Raw genomic sequence first — 20,521 nt, forward strand, 5'->3', positions numbered from 1 at the left:
TTGACTCAAGTGTGGCTTTCAGGTACTTCATCCACCACTGAGTAAAAGTACAGTTACTACCATGATCAATGCCTCTAGGAAAAGTGAAATCACCATTTGATAAACCTACTCAAATAAAAGTAAATTCATTTACATTCAAATCAAAAAAGCAAAGCAAATTAGACCTGACATCACCCCCTTATACATCTATCTGATAATGTTTTGTTTGTGTGTGTGTGTGTGTGTGTGTGTGTTTGTCTCCACAGGGCTCACACTTGCTTTAATCGCCTGGACCTCCCACCCTACCCCTCCTTCTCCATGCTCTATGAGAAGCTGGTCACTGCTGTAGAGGAAACGAGCACGTTTGGCTTGGAGTAACCTCATATCAGCTCACGCCCGGGTTTAACTTGGGAGAGAATCACCTGGAAATCCACCCTTCTCACTTTGGAGACACATGGAAACTAAAACTAATATCCTCAAATGGCAACTAACCCTCCCAGTGGACAACTATCCTGTTTTTTTCCAACTGGCTTCTCTTCACCCAGCACACACGCTTCGTTCCGATTCTCTGCCTTTCTCTCATATATTTAACAGAAGTCAATCAAGTGAACACCTTCTGGAAGAAAGGCCGAGAATCGGAGAACGGTTTAAAAAACTGAATAGTACAATTTCTTTTTCAGTTTTCATGGTAACATTTGTTCTTTGAGCCACATGTGTGCTTTATCTCTTCAGTTGATGGCCTTCTTTACCGGATTTCTAGCACCTCCCCTCCTCCTACTCCTCTTCCTCCAACCTGCACCTCAGAGACAGCTGCTCAGAAACCACTAAGCTCCCTTCTCCCTCTCTGGACCTCTAAACTGTGTCCTTTCTGCACTGGGGCTGCAACGTTATGAACTATAATACACACACACACTTATCACCTTTGCACAAGACACACACAAACATGGAACACTTTGTTTTTATTGATGGTGCAAACCAGTGTTTCCCCCCAAGATTTTTTATCAGCATGGAAAGATGTGACATTTTAGGCTTAGAAATGGATGTTGGCTGGTCCTCCTGTCTGTTAGAGAGCAGGGGGAACACTAGTGTGCACAAATACACAAACAAACAGATACACAAATTGCATAGAACCAGTTGTTCTAAGATTCAAATTACACTTGTTTTCACATTCTTGATTCCTGAATAAGGTGGACAGTGACTCACAAATCATCAGTGACACTAATGGACATTGACTCGTTGTGATGCTGACGGCAGGTTCTTGTCAGGACTGTTACCTTCAAAACTGCAGTCAGAGCTCTTACAGGGGCAAGAAAGGTAAATACTCATCTGAGACATGCAGCACTGTTCTGCATACACTCAATAAGGTATCCAGTATAACACATACAAACACATGCATACAGTGTGACAGCCTTGATGCTGTGGGTGCACTCTCTTACAGTGCAACAGATGCACTCACTCCACAATACAGATACATTTACTGATACACTTCAGTCAGATAGAAGTGCAGGGCTCCTTTCTGTCAAACAGTTCCACACATTTATCATGAGCAGTAGGTGCACTTTCTCACACAGACAGATGATCTACACACCAGGTCCTCCTCACTGATGTAATTCCCTCCCACCTATGAAAGTGATGAATGTACCAAATAAGTGACTGAATGTATGAACCTCAAGCGACTCTGTTCGGCCCCCTGAGGAAGATTTCACACAGACCGGAGAGTATACACAAAGTGGAGGGAAAGGAAATCAAACGAGACATGGTTGCCTGAGGGATGAGAACGCACTTCACTCGATTTTGGCACAGGATTCAACCTTGTGAGCTGAAAGACACTAGCCTGGTGTCCCCCGGGTACCTGGTCAGGGTTCAGTGGTGGGATCTTTTTAGTGCCTCTTGGGTTTTCCTGACCATCAAATGAAATTTAATAGGATATGTTATTTTATTTTCTTGTAAAAAAAAAAAAGAAAGAAAAAAAGACCAGAACAAGATGGTGAAACTTAAGGAATTGTGGTTTAAATTCACAAAACAGATATCAACACAAGGGGGCAGTAAGATGTCTTGTCATTATCATGGGTCCTCTAAGAAAAGAACCAGTGATTTCCTCCTTTCTGAATGACCAAACCAGATGTGATGATAATGTTGTCAGGAACAAGCACCAGCCCTTAGGGCTGTAGGGATGCTATACTTTAGAATTTTTAGCATACAAGTCCATGCCAGGCAATAGTTTTGTCTTAAAAGCATGTGATAAAACATTTCTCCAAGTGTACGACCCAAACCCTGAGGACCCTGTCACTCACACACTTTCTTACATGCACACAAAAACACACACACACACCTTCTCGTTTTTTATGGGGTGCATGCAAGATTACACCTACTGTACAGAGTCCTGTTGGAGTTACACCACAGGGGCTGGAATAGTGCTAGACAGCCCCACATGTGATGTGAAATGTGGAGGCAGACTTTCATATCCCAGCCTCCTCCCCCCCTACTGGTCCAACACTGCATGCGGGATCTTCCCGGTCAGCTCTGTGAGCTGTGCCGGGGTTGAAACCCCTAGATGGCGTTGTGTTATAGCTCGATATTGCATGCTGAAATAGTGCAACACACTGTCCTTACTAGCTTTTTTGCATGAGGATATTGCTATCCATTCAGAAAAAGGGGTGAGGGAGCTGGTTAAGTTTTGTCACTTTGGTTGTGGCGCTCATTTGGGGCATGCAGCCTTATGCTTACCTGGCACTGTCATACCTGGAGTGTTAATCTCGTGGGAATAAGGTGTGGGAAACAAATGCTTTAGTCACTTAGTTTTAGCACTGGGAATGGACAATGTGTGAATGCAGGGGTTTGTTTTCTCTGTGACAGTGTAAGGGCGAGTATCTTGGCAGCATGTTTCAAAAATGTTGTTACTTTCACATGTGCGTGTCTGCCTATCTTAGTAATAGGTTGATGGTTATGGTTCATTGCTCATGAAACAGTGATGAATCAATAGGGCTGTTTTGATTTTGTGAAACGTGAGAGCACATGTATGTGTACCATGTGTGCAGTCCTGTTTGTCTCTTTGTATATAGATGTATATGTATGTCTGTCCTGTTGTGTGTATAAATATATATTTTGCACCGAATGTACCAAAGGTTTGGGGCTTGCAAAGTCAACCATTAGGCCTGCTCTCAATTTCTGTCTAACAAACACATCCCACTTCTGGCTTCTGCCAGATCCTACAGAGCATCACCTCATGTTTGCTTGAGGGGCAGATTTGTGGCATGGGCAACACATTTCACATTAGGATATACATTCACTTGGTCAGTTTGACGTTTTCCATAATGAGGCTTTTCTGCTGCAGAAGACTGGTAAGATTAATTACTTGCTTCACATCCAGATGAAGACAGTTGCACCTCTCGTCTTTCCTAGTACATTTCTGACAGGACATGGCTCCGGTTTTCAGAATTCCACTCTATGCAAAGCTCCTGTATGTGTGTCTCCATTTCACCCCGATGATTGTAATAAAAGAGAACAAATGGCAAATTTTGATTAATGCTACATGACCCTGATTTATCTTTTTCAAAGAGTTTTGTACCAGTTGAATGAGTAAAATAACAAAATGTATTATCATTATTGTACATCATAAAACTTAATCTGTTAGGAAGCACTTCATCATCAGCTACCACTACCTCTCCTTGATTAAATAATCCTAACTAAAACCCAAAGTTATAACATTTTCCAGCCAGATATGTCAAGTGCAAGTGCAACAAAATAAAAATAAATCTTAAAGGACAATATTGAAAATAAATATTAAATTCCAAAACTGTCCCTATGAATACTTCATACATTTGTAATTGCATGGTGCTATATTAAGTTGAATGATATGTTAGATGCTGAGGTGAGCGTGAAGCTTTCAGTGCCCTCCAGATACTTTGCCAGATGATAATAAATTTTAATGTGCACAGTGGACAAATTAATGTAAATGCTCATATCTGACAGAACAAAACCTAACTTGATGGAAAATAAAGATATTCATGGTAATTTAAAATTATAGCATAATGACCCATATTTACAATGTACTGAGTAAAATGTTTGACTTTCTATGTCAACAAATTTGAGAAACAATAATGAGATATTAACTATAGTACTTCTGAGAGATCTCACAAATTTGACGTGGTATAGCTTAATTTTGATTTGCAAGTCAGTAAGGTTTTTTTTATCATTATGTTGGTCATTCCTGAACTTTTTGTCCATTTTCCTTTTCTTGGTGGAAGTAAACTGCCTTTTTATCTGTCCTCATCCGCTAATACTTACAGTCAAGGAGTAAATGATGAACTTTACATGTCACACAGCTGCTAAAACTGAGCTCATGTTTAAACAAACGACCGATCTCGCTTCTTTCAAACACAACAATAGTGCGCATGCGCCAAATTGTGACGTGTCGGGAAAGTGTCAAACAGAGGGATGTAAAAATGATCGGAAACTCACTAGATAAACTTACTAAGCTATTAACTAGTCGACCGCAGAGGCAGTTTGGATAGGGCAACCACTGGACTCTGCTGTAGGTATACAATTTATAGTCTAACCGCTTCTCTTAAGTTAAGCAGAGGAACATCGGTTTAACTCACTTTTGAACCCGCGACATTGATCGTCGAGCTAACTTAGTTAGCGACAGTTGAGCTAAGCGGAGACGGTAAAGTAACGTTAGTCAAACTGGACAGTAGCATGGTGACCGGCTTAGTTAATACTAACATGTAACCAGAGCGAAGCAGGCTCTGTTAACGTTAGATAGCCGCTTAGGTTAGGTTTATCGTCCGTCTTTCATTTACTGAGCGTTCAGCACGGTATCCAGCCCCCGGGTAGCTGGCAGCAAGTCTGATAACGTTACTAAAGGAGAGGAACATGTCTCGGAGGCGGCTGGATAGTCGCAGCGGGCCAGCTGCGGGGCTGCTCAGCGAAATTCAGACCCCAATCAGCACGGAGCCGGTGGAAAGTGTGTATGAAATCACCGGAGAGCTTGGAAGGTGAGTCCAACTGATAAAACTGTTGTCCCGGGACTATCATGGTCCATGAGAGTTTCAGAGGGTCTCCTCTGGGCATAATGTGGTCTGCAAGAGGGTTAAAAGTTGTTCAGTTATGCACTATTATACTAGGATGTCAAAGGGTTGGGATACATCAAGTATAATGTTTGTATTTGAAATTAATCTGGATGTTAATGTGAAGCCCAGCTGGTATAGACATACTAACAGGACAGTTTGACAGCTTGACAACTGACAGTGCTGAGAAGAGTCTTATAAAACCAACAGTAAGGAAAGCCTGACTGAGACTGTCATACTAGTCGATTTTTATTTATTATAACAATCAACTCAACGGTAGGTTGTATGCTTACTACTATTAAGTATTTTAATTTTAAAAATTATATGTATATGCCATACATGAGCCTCTACCAGTGTATTGATACATAGTTACAAATGACAGTGAGTCTCTGTATTATTGAAACTGAGACTAAAAGATACATTGTCAGCACAGATTTAGACAACTTTAAACATGAGAGTAAAAACACAACAACTGCTACACATGTGGCAACAGATACAGTTAAAGCAAGACTGAACAATATTCTTCAGCAAAAATTAATCTGCCCGTTATCTAACCAGTCGTAATAATGTACACACATTCAAGTCTGCACTGTTGCTGATTTCTGTATTTGCATACACGAATAGCACAGATCATGTATTTCAATGCACTAACTTTGAGTGCATTTGGACTCAGGGCTGTAAGCTTTAACCACTATAAATACACAAGCCTTGCAGTGCCAGGGGACCTGACTCGATCGTGCTACAGTAGTCCATTGTCATGTGTTTGGCACTGTGTTTGTGTGCCATGGCAACAGCTGATGGTTGATGATCATATCCTAAGATATTTGAGGTGTGTTTGAAGTAATGTGTCATGCAGCATGTACTATATAATTCAGATTTCAAAACAGGAGGAAGGAAACAAGCGCATGTGGAAACCAAAGTTTAGAAAGAAGAAATGGCACATGCCACTTCTGTTCACTTATTTGTAATTTGTCAAAACAGGAAGTTCTGAGGTGCAGTACTTTCAAAAACATGAGGACAATTCTAGTTCCACTTTTGACCCCCAAAGGAATGTGTGATTCCCAGCTTTGGTATAACATAGTCTTACATAAATGAACAGTGAGTAGAAAAATTCTGACAGTGTTTGTCAGGCTACAACTTTCAGCTATATTTATTGTCAATTAATCTGTCAGTATGTCTTTATGAACTTGGTTTTTCATGCATTCATCAGTATTTTCTATATTAATATTGTATGAAAAAAACTGTGTAACATGACAGGACAGTTGTAGAATTAAGAAGACAGTAACAGAAGTCCAATTTTAAAACTGGTTTTAGCTCACTGTTTTGGCTTTACAGCCTGAACATGGAGTTACTGGTTAGTCTCAGACACACTCCACAACCCTTGTAGACAGCTCTTCACAAAACAACTTTATATTACCTGCCCAACATCAAACGTAAGACAAAGTTAGCATGTAGCTGGTTAGCATCTCATCCAACAAGCTTAAGAATCATAAATGTTTGGTAGACCAAACCAGGTGAAGATGAGTTTACCGTTCACAAGGAGTGTTATTCAACCCATAAAACAGGTTGTACAATGTCACTTAGCCTTGTCAAGAAAAAAAAATCCATGATGACATCATCAGTGCTTGGAGACTACAATTGTTTTTACACAGAGTACAGTCAATAAGTTATTGACAAGAGGCACCAAGCTTGAAAGGTGTGGGTATTTACCAGGCAGGGAGGGTAATGCCTGTCACAGTAACTACTTTTGGTTGACAGTATATTGTCCTGGAAAAATTGCAATAAACAATGTTACTGTTGTTTTACCACCATGTTATGCCTCTGATTATAATGATATATCAAAAAAAATCAATTAAACCGTCTCAAGAGCAAAGAAGTTTTAGTTTTAAAGAATATTCAGAAATCGGCATGGGAATGTGAAGAAAAAGATTAAAATATCCAAATTAAATAGAATAAAACCCTACAATCAAAACAATAAATAAAATAGACTCTTAGGCCCTGTTAACAGAACTTGCACTAAATATGAAGCATTTGGCACAGGGGTATAAAGACTCATTGATTAACAGACAATGTTGTGCCGATCCATGCTATTTGGTCTGGCATCGTGCTGGATGAAATGTCGGTGACATTATTGTGTAAACAGACACACACGTAAACAGAAAAATTGGTGCATATCAAATGCTCAAACTACATGAAAACATATCTTGTAACAGTGAAGGGTGGTGGTGCAGAGGAGTGGAATAGTTTAGCACCATTGTTCTGTTCTTTAAGAGAAGTCCTTCTGGGTCTGTAACCTTCACAGCCATTGCTCTTTGGTTCTTGTAATGAAGTTATTTTTGGATTTAAATTGTTTTTCTTGTGTCGCAGTCATTGCAAGGCCCTGTGGAGAAGTGTTTCCACTAATTGCATATCAGCTGAATGCAAACTGTTTTCTTTTTTTTAGAGAGAGGAAGTTAGTTCTAGTTCTATAAACAATGTTAGAGTTTATAATTTTGCTGGCCTTCTTGTTCAGGTATAGCTTAGGACATAAAGTATTTAAAAAAAAACATAGACTTAGTCAATATTATGTGTCATAAACACCACATTAGCACTCCGTGTTTTTGATAATTCTGTACTGTTGAATTTTTGGTTCTCAGGTTCATCAGCCATGATGAATTATGACACCTAAATCTAGTAGATTGCCACTCGACTTGTATCTTCCCAGTCTTGAGTAACAACTCAGCAATTTCACCATTGATCAAGATACGGCAGCAGCATTAACACCAAGCTGTTGGGAATGTACTGGTTTTAGATAACACACAGATGCTATCTAATGCCTGTTATTTTATAACACCATTGTCCCAGTGCTGCAATCATTTACAAATAGCCATGTCATGAAGGCTGGGAATATATAAGGGGTGGAAGTCACCAGAGCCCCTCAATTCAATGTTATCACAATACTTAGGTCACGATGCAATATTAATGCCATTTTAAATGTTTTGTGTTGGAATAACATATATTGCAATGTATTAGCATCTTTCAACTGCAAATGAATTGGGATGCACAATAATATTGGTACATCATTGGTATCGGCCACTATCAGCTTCAAAATGAACTATCAGAATCAGCCAGTTTTCTTATTTTGGACAATGAATGAATATTACATACACAGAAAAGCATTGTATTTCATGTCTCCATCTGGTTGTGGGCCATCACAATAAGTGTATGTATGCATAATATGACATTAATTCCACTACAGGAGAGACTTGATGATCACCACAATTAGGTGGGGGAAAAAAGTAGATATATCAATATCGGTATCGGCTATCGGTCAAATGAGTTTGTTACATATCGGCATATCCGAAAAAATCCAATATTGTGCATCCCTACAAGTTAAGTAAAAACTTTAACAACATCCGCTTTTATCTAGTAAAGTTTTCAGTCTGTTTATCTCTCTTTAATTATATTTATTACAGCATCGTGTATTAAGTGGACTGAAAAAGCAATTAGAATAATCTTTCTAAAAGGCCACTAAAAGGGAAATGTTTATTTGCAATATTAATACTTTATGTAATACAAAATCAATACTTGGTATCCCTGTATCGATACAGTATTGCCATGCAAAATATTGCAATACTATGCTGTATTAATTTTTTCCCCCACCTCTAGAATATACAGTAATTTTATTAATATCACTTATTGTATTTCATTTTGAAAATATCATGGAAGAAACACTTTGTCCTCAATTAACATTATTAAGTGACTAAATATAGTTAATACTACCCAGGCTGCCTTTGCCTCTCCTCATTACCATCCACTTTTAATGTGAGAAACATCAGCTTGACAAGTTGACCTGTGATTTTCTATGTCTCAGCATTTATTGTGAGACATATTGAGATTGAACTTTTTCTTAAATTACATATTACCCAACCCATAAATGCAAAAACAGGAGAAATCAAAGAAAAATGAATCAAATATGGAATAGTTTGACTTGGGGATCCCACATTCTATTTTATTTTGTTCATGAAGCTGATTTGTGTCTGACTAAAGGGTGCCCATTAACCACATGTCCACTTTCACTTCATAGGGGGAAGTTTGCTGTGGTCAAGCGTTGTGTGGAGAAGGCCACGGGGAAAGTGTTTGCTGCCAAGTTCCTACGGAAGAGGAGACGAGGTCGAGACTGCCGGGCAGAAGTCATTCACGAGATGGCCGTCCTGGAGACAGCCCGTAACAACGCCAGAGTGGTCAACCTGCATGCTGCTTACGAGACAGATCACGACATCGTCTTAGTGCTGGAATAGTGAGTTCACAGACAGAGCCAGTGACATATTCCTTCACCTTTTTAAATTTATATATGTTTCATAATACATAATCATCTTTAAACCAGCCTAACACTGACTAAATGTTTTCACCACAAACAAGCAAAAACATGCACCAACTGCACTATGATCCTGTAAATGCCTTTTGAAGGGCAAAGTCCTGTTTGTCCAATCTTGAAGAGCTGCTACGCTCACTGTTTTTCATGTAATGCTCATGCTTCCTAACAGGTTTGTCAGGATTTGTTTCAAGACCAAAAGGCATGTTAGCTAAATCACTACACAGGATGAGCTGAAACTCCACATCTGAATAACTTGAATTGACTTTTTTTGTACCGTCAAAACAGAAACTAGGTGTGAGACCCAGATTGTAAATTAGAATACACAGGGGTTGTCTTGAAGTGAATCACTCTGTTTTTCTAACCTCACCTTTTAACACAGCTTCAACAACTAACTTTGTTGATCTAACACAGCCTGGACAACTGAACAGAAAGAGCCTTGAGAAATACCCAGTAACCTGAAATGTAATAAAATCAGGTGAACTTTGTACTCTGTGTACCAATTTAGGGCTTTGTGTCAACTTTGGCTGCTGCTCTTACCTACAGTGCTTTCAGTGAGTAAGCAGGAAGGAGGCAGCTTTTTTGCTCAGTAATACTTTGCCAGGACATGTAAGACCAAACCAGTGGCCCTCTGGCTGTGGGTTTGGCGGTGAAACTGCTTAGCCACCTTGCAATCATGTTTTCTCAATTGTATACACTATATTTCTGTTTCTTTTGTGAAAGTGCATTTACTGCTAGCTCACCAAGCTCAACTGAGCTAGCTATTGTTACAGCTCAGCTGAGGAGGACGCCATTAACGTTTACATCTTGTGCTGTCACAAACACGAGCCTCTCGTCCATGAGCAGATTCACACTTGCTTCTACACGGTGAAGTAGTTGGCGGGTGTAGTTTGGCAGAGAGAAAATAGTTCCTACATGAAACTGCCCACAATGAGGTCTGAGGATTATCTTTAGTAACTGGGTCATGATCTCTAAAAAGAGATATTGCTGTTGAGTTTTTCAAATATAGTAGCGCCATCTAGTTATATTGGAGAGATGGCAGACATCTCTACAGCCAATATCTCCAACACTCGGCAACTCACCAAAACAATCTAGAGGAAAATTATATAGTTTTAATTTTTCAGAGTCACAGAATTGTGTGGTATTACTGCCCTTGGACATTTTAGTAGATGAGCATTTCATGAACAGTGTGTGTCTGTGTGTGTGTGTCTGTGTGTTAACAGTGTGTATTCTCTTTGCCCAGTGCTGCCGGTGGAGAGATATTTGACCACTGTGTGTCTGAAGAGCTGCTGCCAGAGGCCCAGGTCACTCGTCTGATGAGGCAAACACTGGAGGGAATCCACCACCTCCACCAGAGCAACCTGGTGCACTTAGATCTGAAGGTCTGCACACACACGCACACAGAAAATCACATGCATTAATGTAGCTGGAGTTGAGGGAATCTATTTTTACATGTTCACTTGCTTCACCACAAACTTCCCCCTTAAGTGCTTGGCTGTGTATTTTTTTTAGAGCAGTTGTGGACTCAAAACCCCAATTTCCTTGCTTCATGACACAGTAAAGCCTACAACTAGGATTTTAGGTGGTAACAGAGCCCTTCGCCCAGGGCAGATTGGGAAAGCAGGTTTTAAAATGGGTAATTTTTACACTTCTGTAACATTAGCCCTTTTTGCACAGAGATTACACTATAGGTCTGTTACTAAGTCGCTTCTTCATGCTGCCATTGTATTTTTACACAACAGCAACACCACCATGCTGCTCCAGTGTTTGATTTTAGACAGCATGCCAGCATCACAGAATCAAAATAGGCATGACAGGCATGACATTAACTGCGATGGACCATAGTGTGACATATAACATATGCGTCTGCAGCATTTTATAAACAATAACAATCACATTAACATGACAATAACAATCATTTACTGCTGCTATGATATTGTGAATGATCTTGTCCTCTGTTCGGAGGGTAAGGAGCTCCCGGACCTCATTGTTTGTCCAATTTGCAGACATTTTTGGCAGCCGTTCCTCTTCTTTGAGTTAGCTGCTAACTGCTATAAGCTGCTTTTTAAATGTCCCGTGGTGGGTCGCATACATAACACGTTATCAAAATGTCACACCCATGTCGTACATGATCCCGTCCTGCTGGCTGTCCTATTTATACAGACCTTGTTTCGGTGCTGTTACTACCACCGATGCTGGCTTAAAGGCAAGACAACTCTATCCCCCCTGCCCTCATACCTTTTATACAGACTGGCGAGGCAGCATAACAGACATGAAATTCCCCTCCATGAAGAGGCAGTGTAAAAAGGGGCTGTGTAAATGAAGGCTTTGTTACCAGGCCACATTTGTGGATGGATCCTCATGTTTAAGGCATTTACAATGAAGCCAATCTAAACTTAACTAGCACCAGAAATTTTACATGGCAATTTATTTCCATATACAGTAGATGCTGATTGGCTTCATCATCACCAAATACATTGGTGTGTTTGGTGTAAACAAAAGGAGAAAGTACTGAGTGTTCTCTTGTAGAGAATGATACAATAATTGAATAATAGCAGTGTTTACACAGTGTCATATGGTCAATATATTTTCAGCACTCAAACAAATAATCATGTTACAGAAAGGTAAACACCTTTCCCCTGGAGAGCAAAATGTTAGAGAAAGTGTTCAAAGGGAACTTGAGCTATTTAAGTTTCACAATAAGTTTTAAGTGCAACTTTCCAGTACTTTCCAGAGGTCTCTACGTGATGTTCACCACATGTTTCCTCTTTGTTTCTTTTTTAGCCGCAGAACATTCTCCTTACCAGCCTGACTCCTCCAGGAGACATTAAGATTGTAGACTTTGGCCTGGCACGCAGATTGGGTGCGGTTGGAGAGCTCCGAGAGATTCTTGGCACACCTGAATACGTGGGTAAGGTGATTTTCATAAAACATGCTTTGATTTCTCAAAGACATCAGACAGGAGCAGCCATCACCAGCATAACCACATGAAAGCTAGTAGGAGTCAGAAAAACTCATCTTGAGTGAAACCTATCTTGTGTAATGCTAATGAGATGCCTTTGTAGGTGTCAGAGAAAATAAATACCTCTAGTGTACGACATTAAGTTTTTATCATTAGCATGATTTCCCTATGCTTATAGAGGAAGGCATTACCTTTTAAATACAACCCTGCTGTGACACAGACCTTGAAACCTCAGCCTGTCTTGTTTTGTTTATTTCATGTTTAGCCTTCCCATGTAAATTTTCCTCTGGCAGCTCCTTTGTGGGTTAAATGTGGTTGTTTTGTACATTTCTAAAATAGATAACACAGAAACAACAAAGACAAAACATAACTCGAAAGCCAGTAGTGGTAAAATGAGGTATGCATTGATAGAGGGAATGACAAGAAGACATTCTTGCAATATTGAATGACAAAGGACTTTTTATTTTTCATCCAGCTCCTGAGGTCCTGAATTATGAGCCAATCACAACAGCGACTGACCTGTGGTAAGTCCATTCTTGTTTAAATGACAGTGACGTCATTGTGGTGATTTGAAAGAGCATGTGACCGTCATTTCTATCATTTGAACTCTGTAAATGAAGGTGATCCATTGCAGTGTAAAACCACAAAGTAATTCTGCAAAAGCTAATAGCTGTTTACAGTTTGGATAATTATTTTAGTGGTCACCTTTGTTCTCATGTTTGTGGCGGCCTAAATTATGAAATAGGGCTTTTTTATAGAGTCATTTACTAAATGAGCCACCCTGTGTGCCCTCTGGTATTCAGCCCACAGGCACTCCTGTACATGTTTTCACTGTGTCATTGGTGTATGTGTGTGTTCCTCAGGAGCGTGGGGGTTATAGCCTACATGCTGGTGACGGGCGAGTCTCCGTTTGCTGGGGATGACAAGCAGGAAACGTACCTGAACGTGTCCCAGGTCAATGTGGACTACAGCAGGGAGACCTTCTCCAGGGTGTCTGAGCTGGCTGTGGACTTCATCCGCAAGCTGCTGGTCAAAGCACCAGAGTGAGTAAAAGACAGTGTGTGAACTCAAACTCCTCCTGAACAGAAACACAGTTAAGTGATTTCGTTTGAGTGAAATCAAAATGGAATGTTAGCATGTAGCTGTAGACAAATGGATGAGATGGTTTTCCACAAGGCAGCCCCAACCATCACTTAATATTTTACTTTGGACCAGCTATGCTTCTGTATGAAGAATTCACGCAGATCAGCAGCTGCTAATAACTAACAGCCAACAGCTAATGTTGACTGGTTTCCCTCCTGCTGATGTCAACATGGATTAATCGTTCACAATGTAGCATTATCAGGGAAACAATAGGTGTGTCCCTTAACGTGTCAATAGTGAGTTCACTGTGTCCTTTCATCCCAACGGTCTTTCAGGGGAGAACTCTGTTCATCCCAGACATGTTTTCTGTTGTCCCTGGGATGACAGGAGACTGTTAGCCTTGAGCCCTGCTTTTTGCAAAATTGATGTGATACAACAGAAAATCATCGGCCACTGCCACCAGTGAATGTCATCTTATTTGCAGATAGGCTGATGCTAGTTGACAAGGCGAATTACAGCTGATACTGATATTTGGCCGATAAATCTGTGCATCCCTAACACAAATATCTTTTTGTTCATACGAATGTGCTGATGAAGCAAGTACACCACCTCCAGACATAATTTTGACTGTTCTTCGTCATGTCAGGTTTTCTCTGTTTTACTAAGTTTGGTCACAAATGTCTTAAAATCCATGTTAGTGAGCACGCCTTTTTCAAGATAATCCATCCACCTTACAGGTGTGACTTATCAAGATGCTGATTTAACAGCATCTTCTCTACACAGGTGTGCCTTGGGATGGTCACAATAAAAGGCTACTCTAAAATGTGACATATGATCACACAACACAATGACACAGATGTCACGAGTTTTAAGGCAGCGTACTATTAGCATGGTGACTGCAAGAATGTCCACCAGAGCTGAATGTTCATTTCACCACCATAAAATGTCTCCAATGTCATTTTCCTGAATTTGGCTATGTATCCAATCAACGACACAATAGAACAAATCAGTTACAATGAAGAACTGCTGTCAGGTGAAGACCCTGGTGAGCACAATGAACTCGCAGATGAGCTTCACAGAGATGTTTTCTGATGGTTTGTGCAGAGTGGAGTGGCTGGTCTCAGACGATCTTGCAGGTGAAGACACTGTATGTGGAGGTCTGGGGCTGGTGTGGCTACATGTGCTCTGCAGTTGTGAGGGCGGTTGGATGTACTGCCAAATTACTGAAAACAACACCGGAGACAGTTTATGGTAGTGAAATGACAATCGGTTAACAAGCATCGGCTCTGGTGGACATTTTCTGCAGTCAGTTTGCCAAAGACATGATCCCTTAAAGCCACAGTGTGTAGGAATTTCTCCCATCTAACGTTGAAATCATATATTGACAAACAGATGGCGTACTCTAGCGCCTCACTGTTTCAAACACGTATCGCAACAATGGTAGCCGTTGTGTACCAAAAAGCTATGATAACACTGATGAAACCATGTCATCCGATACTACATGGAGTATTTATTCAGGCTCCTACACTGACACACGCGACACAAGTTGAGAAACCCCCTCCTCACCATGCTGGCTGTGTTTACAACGTAGGACTGTTGGGCAGGTGTAAATCAAAACAAACCAATCACGTCTTGTCCTTTGACAACTGACAAAGGGCACAACCTCACACACCTCATCCCTCTCCTCGCATTACTGCACCGCTAACAGCTGTTAGTGGCCAGCGGCACTACTGCCGCATAACAAAGTCCCACTCTTTGAGCATAATGCAGGATCATGTATTATGCAGCATCACGGGAGACGGAATCCTCGTCGCCAAGAAAGTGCAAAAGGGAATCAAAAAGGCAGCGTGACCGGCGAATTAAAAAAACAAGGGTCAGCATTGGGGTTGCCTTTCCCAGGTGGAGAGAGCTGCTGAAGGAGAAAGGTAATACAATCACAGGCCAGTGCTAACAGCGGCTAACAGCGGCTAACAGCTAACAGCGGTGCAGTGATGCGAGGAGAGGGATGAGGCTGTTAGCGACTGGCCGCTAACAGCAGCTAACAGCCAACAGCGGCGCTGGCCTGTGATTGCATTACCATTCTCCCTCAGCAGCTCTCTCTACCTGGGAAAGGCTACCCTGATGTGGGCCTTCATTTTTTTAATTCACCGGTCACGCTGCCATTTCTATTCCCTTTTGCGCTTTCTTGGCGACAAAGATTCCGTCTCCCATGATGCTGCATATGCATGATCCTGCATTATGCTCAAAGAGTGGGACTTGGTTTCAAATTTGCCGGGATAGTAGCGAAGCGCCTCTTGCTCCTCTCCTTCGGCTCCTCAGTCACGTAGTGCTGGCCTGGCTCTCAACGAAAACGCCGAAGGCGGTGCTGTATGTCCCTTGCTGGCAGGTGTATTCTCAAGATGGCGAAACGTAATGGAACCCCACAGACGACTTACCCGCACAATGTACAAACAAATCCGAAATTCTCCTTTTACAAGAATAAGTCAGATTATTGGTGGAGGTAATAGTACACCAGTGATGACATATTTATGAATGCAGACATCAATTTTTGCCAATAAACAACTGAAAATGTTACACAATGTCCCTTTAATATTAACGCATACACATGACACAACAGCTAGCTTCTCTCATTCTCTCATTCCAATGCTGCTGCTGTATTGTTGTTGTTAAAGGGTTAGGTATAAGTACTGTATGATTTTGACACTTTTCTAGCTTGTTAAACAAGGACATACAGTAAAAAAAAAAAAAAAAGAAAAAAAATTTAAATCTCTCAAATTTTAGGGATGCTGGGATTCAATTTAGGGGTGGGCTAGAAACGCCTATGGTATTTACTCATTTAACCTCCGTGCTCCCTCCCTCCTCTGTTAGATGTAGTTTGTACAGGAATAAGTTTGGTCACTGTGGGCTCTCGGAAAGTTTGATTGGCTTTTCTTTTTTTATGTAATTTTCTGTCATGTCTTAGACCAAATGATTAATAGAATAATCACAAATATAACCACCATATTAATGGGTTATAAAAATCATATATAGCTGCAGGCTGCTAGAAGTGTTTAATGCTGTGCTCTGACCACAGGGACCGGCCCAGCGCTGCAGAGTGTATGAGCCACCCCTGGCTGTGGCAGCTCTGTCTGAGCCCCGAACCTGCTCCCTCCCGCACCATCCGCGACAGGAGCTGTGGCATCAAATGGGCAGCCCTACCCGAGGACCCAGAAAACAAGGAGAACTTCCGTGACTCACCTCACTCTCACGCAAAAAGGTTCCGCTCCGAGGAGGAAACACCCACAGACGGTGACTTTTGAAAAAGCGGGTGGAATTTAAGTGAGCTTTTAAAAAATTTTAAGGCTGTCTGCTACCCACCACTCAGAAGTACTTAGATTGTGTTTCTGTTCCACTAATTTGCAGAATTTCAAGATGGCCCACTCAGACCAAAGATAACAAGCTAAATTTTAAGATCTGTCACTGATCCATTGCTGTTAAAAAGTGTGAAAATTGTACAGTATGTCTCAATTAATGCAGTGTGTGTTTAACCTCAAGTATTTAATACCTTGTTAAAGTCTGGTATTTTCAAAGGGCTTCATAAGCCCACTCTGTGTTGTGTCTGTACTGATGAAGGCTAGTGTGGAGTATTTCTAGGGAAATCTATGCAATTCTCTGGTGCATTTTAAATCTATTTTCTCCGGAAACCTTAACAAAGTTTATAACGTTCTGCCTTAAGGTTTATGGTTAAGTGTTGTTAGTCATCTGTGCTTCAGCAGAAATGTGTGATATTGAGATAAGCACCTCCGCAATGAGGAAGTGTCATTATGTCTTTATTTGCATGTTGAAGAGAATTAGGGACAGCTGATCTGCAGCATTATGGGAAACCTTTTGACTGAACCTCTAGGCTCTGTGGTTGGGTTCATGTCATTCAGTCACAATTAAATTTTAAGTTTATAAAACGTGCTGCTGTATTTCACATCCAAGCTGCCTCTCAACTTTAAAAACAACCAGCAGAAGGGCAGAATTACACATGAGTATATAACATTACTTCTATGTTTGCATAGTTTTTCCATTGCATTTTCAACTGCTTTATCCGAGGCCGGGTGGCAGGGGCAGCAGGCTGAGCCAAGTACTTGAGGTGCCCCTCTCCCCAGCATAGTCAAACTGTCATTTTCTCCATGTCCGAGACAGCATGAGGGATTAAATTTAGCTCAGAGTTTTAAATAAAACTCTCTTAAATAACTCCAAACATAGCATAGTCCCCTTCCAAAGAACTGCAAGGCTTTTTGGAAGAAGCTGCTTTGACAGGTAGGCTCAACATGAGCAACAAACAATGGTATTCATGGCATTCTTTTATATCCTTTAGTAAGATAGAAACATGAAACTGTACCGGCTGAAAAAACCAGTGACTCATGCAGTTGTTCACATGCCACACCCACACTTACTCAAATAATTTCCTCACTGAGCTGTACAGTAAGTTCCTCTTTGTTAAGCAGAAGAAGAGAACCATGACTTTAGTACTTGCTTTATAAGCACATGTATTGAACTGATAAGCAAAAGGGGAGCTATTTCTGATAGTCTGTATGTTTGCTTTTCCTTGATCAAGGTTCACTGTGTTTCTCACCAAAGCCATTCAGTGTCCTTTCATTAAAAAGCTCCAATAGTCCAGTTGGGTCAGGCTGTCTGAAGTCTTATATTCCTGTTGTTTTCATCTCAGGGCATGCTGCTCACTCTCTGCTCACTTTGTTTTGTATTCTTAATGTTATTCTTATAGGCTTATTATTGTTATTATTATTTATGCGCTGGACTTACTTTATATTTTTATGTAAATAATGTGCTCACATGTCTTATAAGGAAGCGCTGATTGTGGCAGGAGAGGGTGATTATTTAAAACAAGCTGGTGTGGTTCCAGTGGAATGAGTAATTACTGGAAATGTTTGACCGCAGTGGGTTGGGAAGATGAAAGCGAGGGAACGGTTTTGAGGTGGTAATGGGAAGTAAAGCAAGAGATGAGGCAGATGGTTTTAGTCAGGAGGAAGGTGACTAAATACTGGAAATGTGTCAGTCTTAGAAGAAGCGTTAAAAGGTATTGTTTTTTGGGATGTAAGTGTGTTTCCCAAACTACTCCTTTAAGTTCAGGTATGGAGTGTAAAGATATGTAGGCGTGAAAGGCTTTTTAGGTGATGAGAAAGTGGGAGCGATGATTTCAGAGATGGATGTTTGTCCCAAGAAGGTGACAGAACCACTGTTTAATGTGAAATGTGAGGTGCTATTGATTCACAGAATTCGCCATCTGTCGTTCACTTTGAATGGAGGAAAAAAAAAAATCTCACCTCTTGTAAAAGTGCAGTGCTGGCAACTCTGAGTGCTCTTAATCTCCAGCGAAACATTCCTCTTTTTGTTGGGAAGTGCCGAACCGAATAAGAGCACATTGTGTTTTTGTTTGTTGTTGTCACCAGCTGGTACAATGGCCTTTGTGTGTGGGAGATGGGCGTCTCCAGCCACGACCATGCTCTCATCTGTATGCTGTCATCCTTAGAAACTGGAACACCACACTGTAAAAGGTTTTCATCTCAACGAGTAATCTCACTGAGTTTGCAGATTCCACTTGAGCTTGTTGTAAGAATAGATCTGGAGAGTTTATTTGTCTAATAGTGTCAGGTGATTTCTTTTGCTACTGTATGAGGAAATAAGCTTGAATCTTACTTCATCTCAAGAGTTAAGTATTTTCATAGTCTACTCTGCTTTTTGTAATACCTCTCCAAACAGGTGTCGGTGTAAATAATCTTGATTCAGGCTGAAATGATGCGACTTGATACTTAAAGTTTCAAGTTTAAATTTGTACAAAAACAAGCTAAGCATTCTCTTTCCTGAAGCATCTGTAAAAACAAGACTTAAAACTTGATGAGCAGCATAATTTGAAGAGAAGACAGATTGTTTTGCGGTGCAGTGATGTCAGAGACCTCACTTTGCAGGATGACGAAATGCTCGACAAAGTGGCTCGTGTTCGCAGGCATTGTCTGTCTGTCACTTGAACATGACTTATGCTGGTGGTGTTGATGTTGTTACTTTATACAGCTATTGTACTGTGTTATTTTCAGCAGCTAAGTCACTTGTGGCCTGTGTGTGTGTGTGTTTGTGTGTGTGAGCACTCATTGTCTGAGCGGGAGGTGCTCAGCTCTCACTCAGGCTGTCATCCTCGAGAAGTGGAGCACCAGTAACATCAGGCGACTGATGTCACCCAACATTCCTGTTTTGTTCTGTGTGAAAGTGAAGGATACTGTAGGTTACAGTCAAACCAGCCACAAGCACAAGCAAATAATTGTTCAAGAGATGTATGTTTATTTTGCATTTTATATTTTTTTAATGTATGAGCATTCTGATTGCATCTGAAATGACTAAAAAAAAAGACGTAATCTTTATTGTATTCTGATCAACTGCAAGCTAGTATGTAGGCATCACAAAGCAAACTGAAAAAGCTCATTAAAGGTTGTAGAAAATATCTTATGTCATGTCTTTTTTTTTGTTGTCTTGGGCCAGTCCAGTGTAGTGTGTCAATTTCCTGCTCTCTACTCTTTCCACACTGCTGCCACCTGCTGATTCAGGAGAGCTGAAACAAGCTCCACTCCATTAACTAGTGTCCAACACTTTTCTCTGTAGTATCCTCTCAATCACTGGCTGACAGGTAACAGGGCAAAATAGCATAGTGACAATGTATACCAATTAGCAAGCAGGAAATTCAAAATAACGCATGTTGTCTTGGCTGTGCACTTTGTAAACACCTTAAAAGCTTCAATCTTATCTGTCCATTAGAACAGCGCAGCATACGGCAAGTAGTAAACATAATGGAATGATTCGAAGATACATTCAGCAAAATGAGTTAACAGCCATCAGCGTAGTGCAAAAACACTATATAAGCTCACATAGAGATCATACAGAGTACATCATACAGAAATTAATACACATGCTGACACATTCCCACAACACTAGCAAATATGTGTGTTTTTACATAGCATTACGTTGCAATAAAAATAATATATAATGTGGCATTTCTGCCACATTGACAAAAAGAAAAAAAACATAAACCGTATGGTT

At 40.6% G+C, this 20,521-nt stretch overlaps 2 protein-coding genes across 4 annotated transcripts in view; both read left to right on the top strand.

Annotated features, from left to right (window-relative positions):
• Window positions 1-3,716, top strand: part of hecw2a (HECT, C2 and WW domain containing E3 ubiquitin protein ligase 2a) — a 61,546-nt gene extending 57,830 nt beyond the window's left edge. For all 3 annotated transcript variants that reach the window (XM_049593423.1, XM_049593424.1, XM_049593425.1), the window contains one exon: window positions 246-3,716. In XM_049593423.1, coding sequence (XP_049449380.1) covers window positions 246-357 — 112 coding nt within the window. In that variant the 3' untranslated portion in view covers window positions 358-3,716. The remainder of the gene's footprint in view (window positions 1-245) is intronic.
• Window positions 3,717-4,398: 682 nt separating this feature from the next.
• On the top strand, window positions 4,399-19,928 carry stk17b (serine/threonine kinase 17b (apoptosis-inducing)). Its single transcript, XM_049593455.1, has 7 exons — window positions 4,399-4,976; window positions 9,115-9,327; window positions 10,646-10,784; window positions 12,187-12,313; window positions 12,840-12,888; window positions 13,228-13,407; window positions 16,521-19,928. The coding sequence occupies exons 1-7, from the start codon at window positions 4,855-4,857 to the stop codon at window positions 16,744-16,746; spliced, it is 1,056 nt and encodes a 351-aa protein (XP_049449412.1). The 5' UTR covers window positions 4,399-4,854; the 3' UTR covers window positions 16,747-19,928.
• Window positions 19,929-20,521: the final 593 nt, after the last annotated feature.

This window comes from Epinephelus fuscoguttatus, linkage group LG13, assembly GCF_011397635.1.
Source record: "Epinephelus fuscoguttatus linkage group LG13, E.fuscoguttatus.final_Chr_v1".
NCBI classification, from domain to species: Eukaryota; Metazoa; Chordata; class Actinopteri; order Perciformes; family Serranidae; genus Epinephelus; species Epinephelus fuscoguttatus.

What these genes read in the sequence shown, in the direction of transcription:
- stk17b (XM_049593455.1), top strand. Translation starts at nt 4,855, where the DNA reads ATGTCTCGGAGGCGGCTGGATAGTCGCAGCGGGCCAGCTGCGGGGCTG. An exon ending in ATCGTCTTAGTGCTGGAATA is followed by an intron (nt 9,328 to 10,645) that starts GTGAGTTCACAG and finishes CTCTTTGCCCAG; the next exon opens with TGCTGCCGGTGGAGAGATAT. An exon ending in TGGCACACCTGAATACGTGG is followed by an intron (nt 12,314 to 12,839) that starts GTAAGGTGATTT and finishes TTTTTCATCCAG; the next exon opens with CTCCTGAGGTCCTGAATTAT.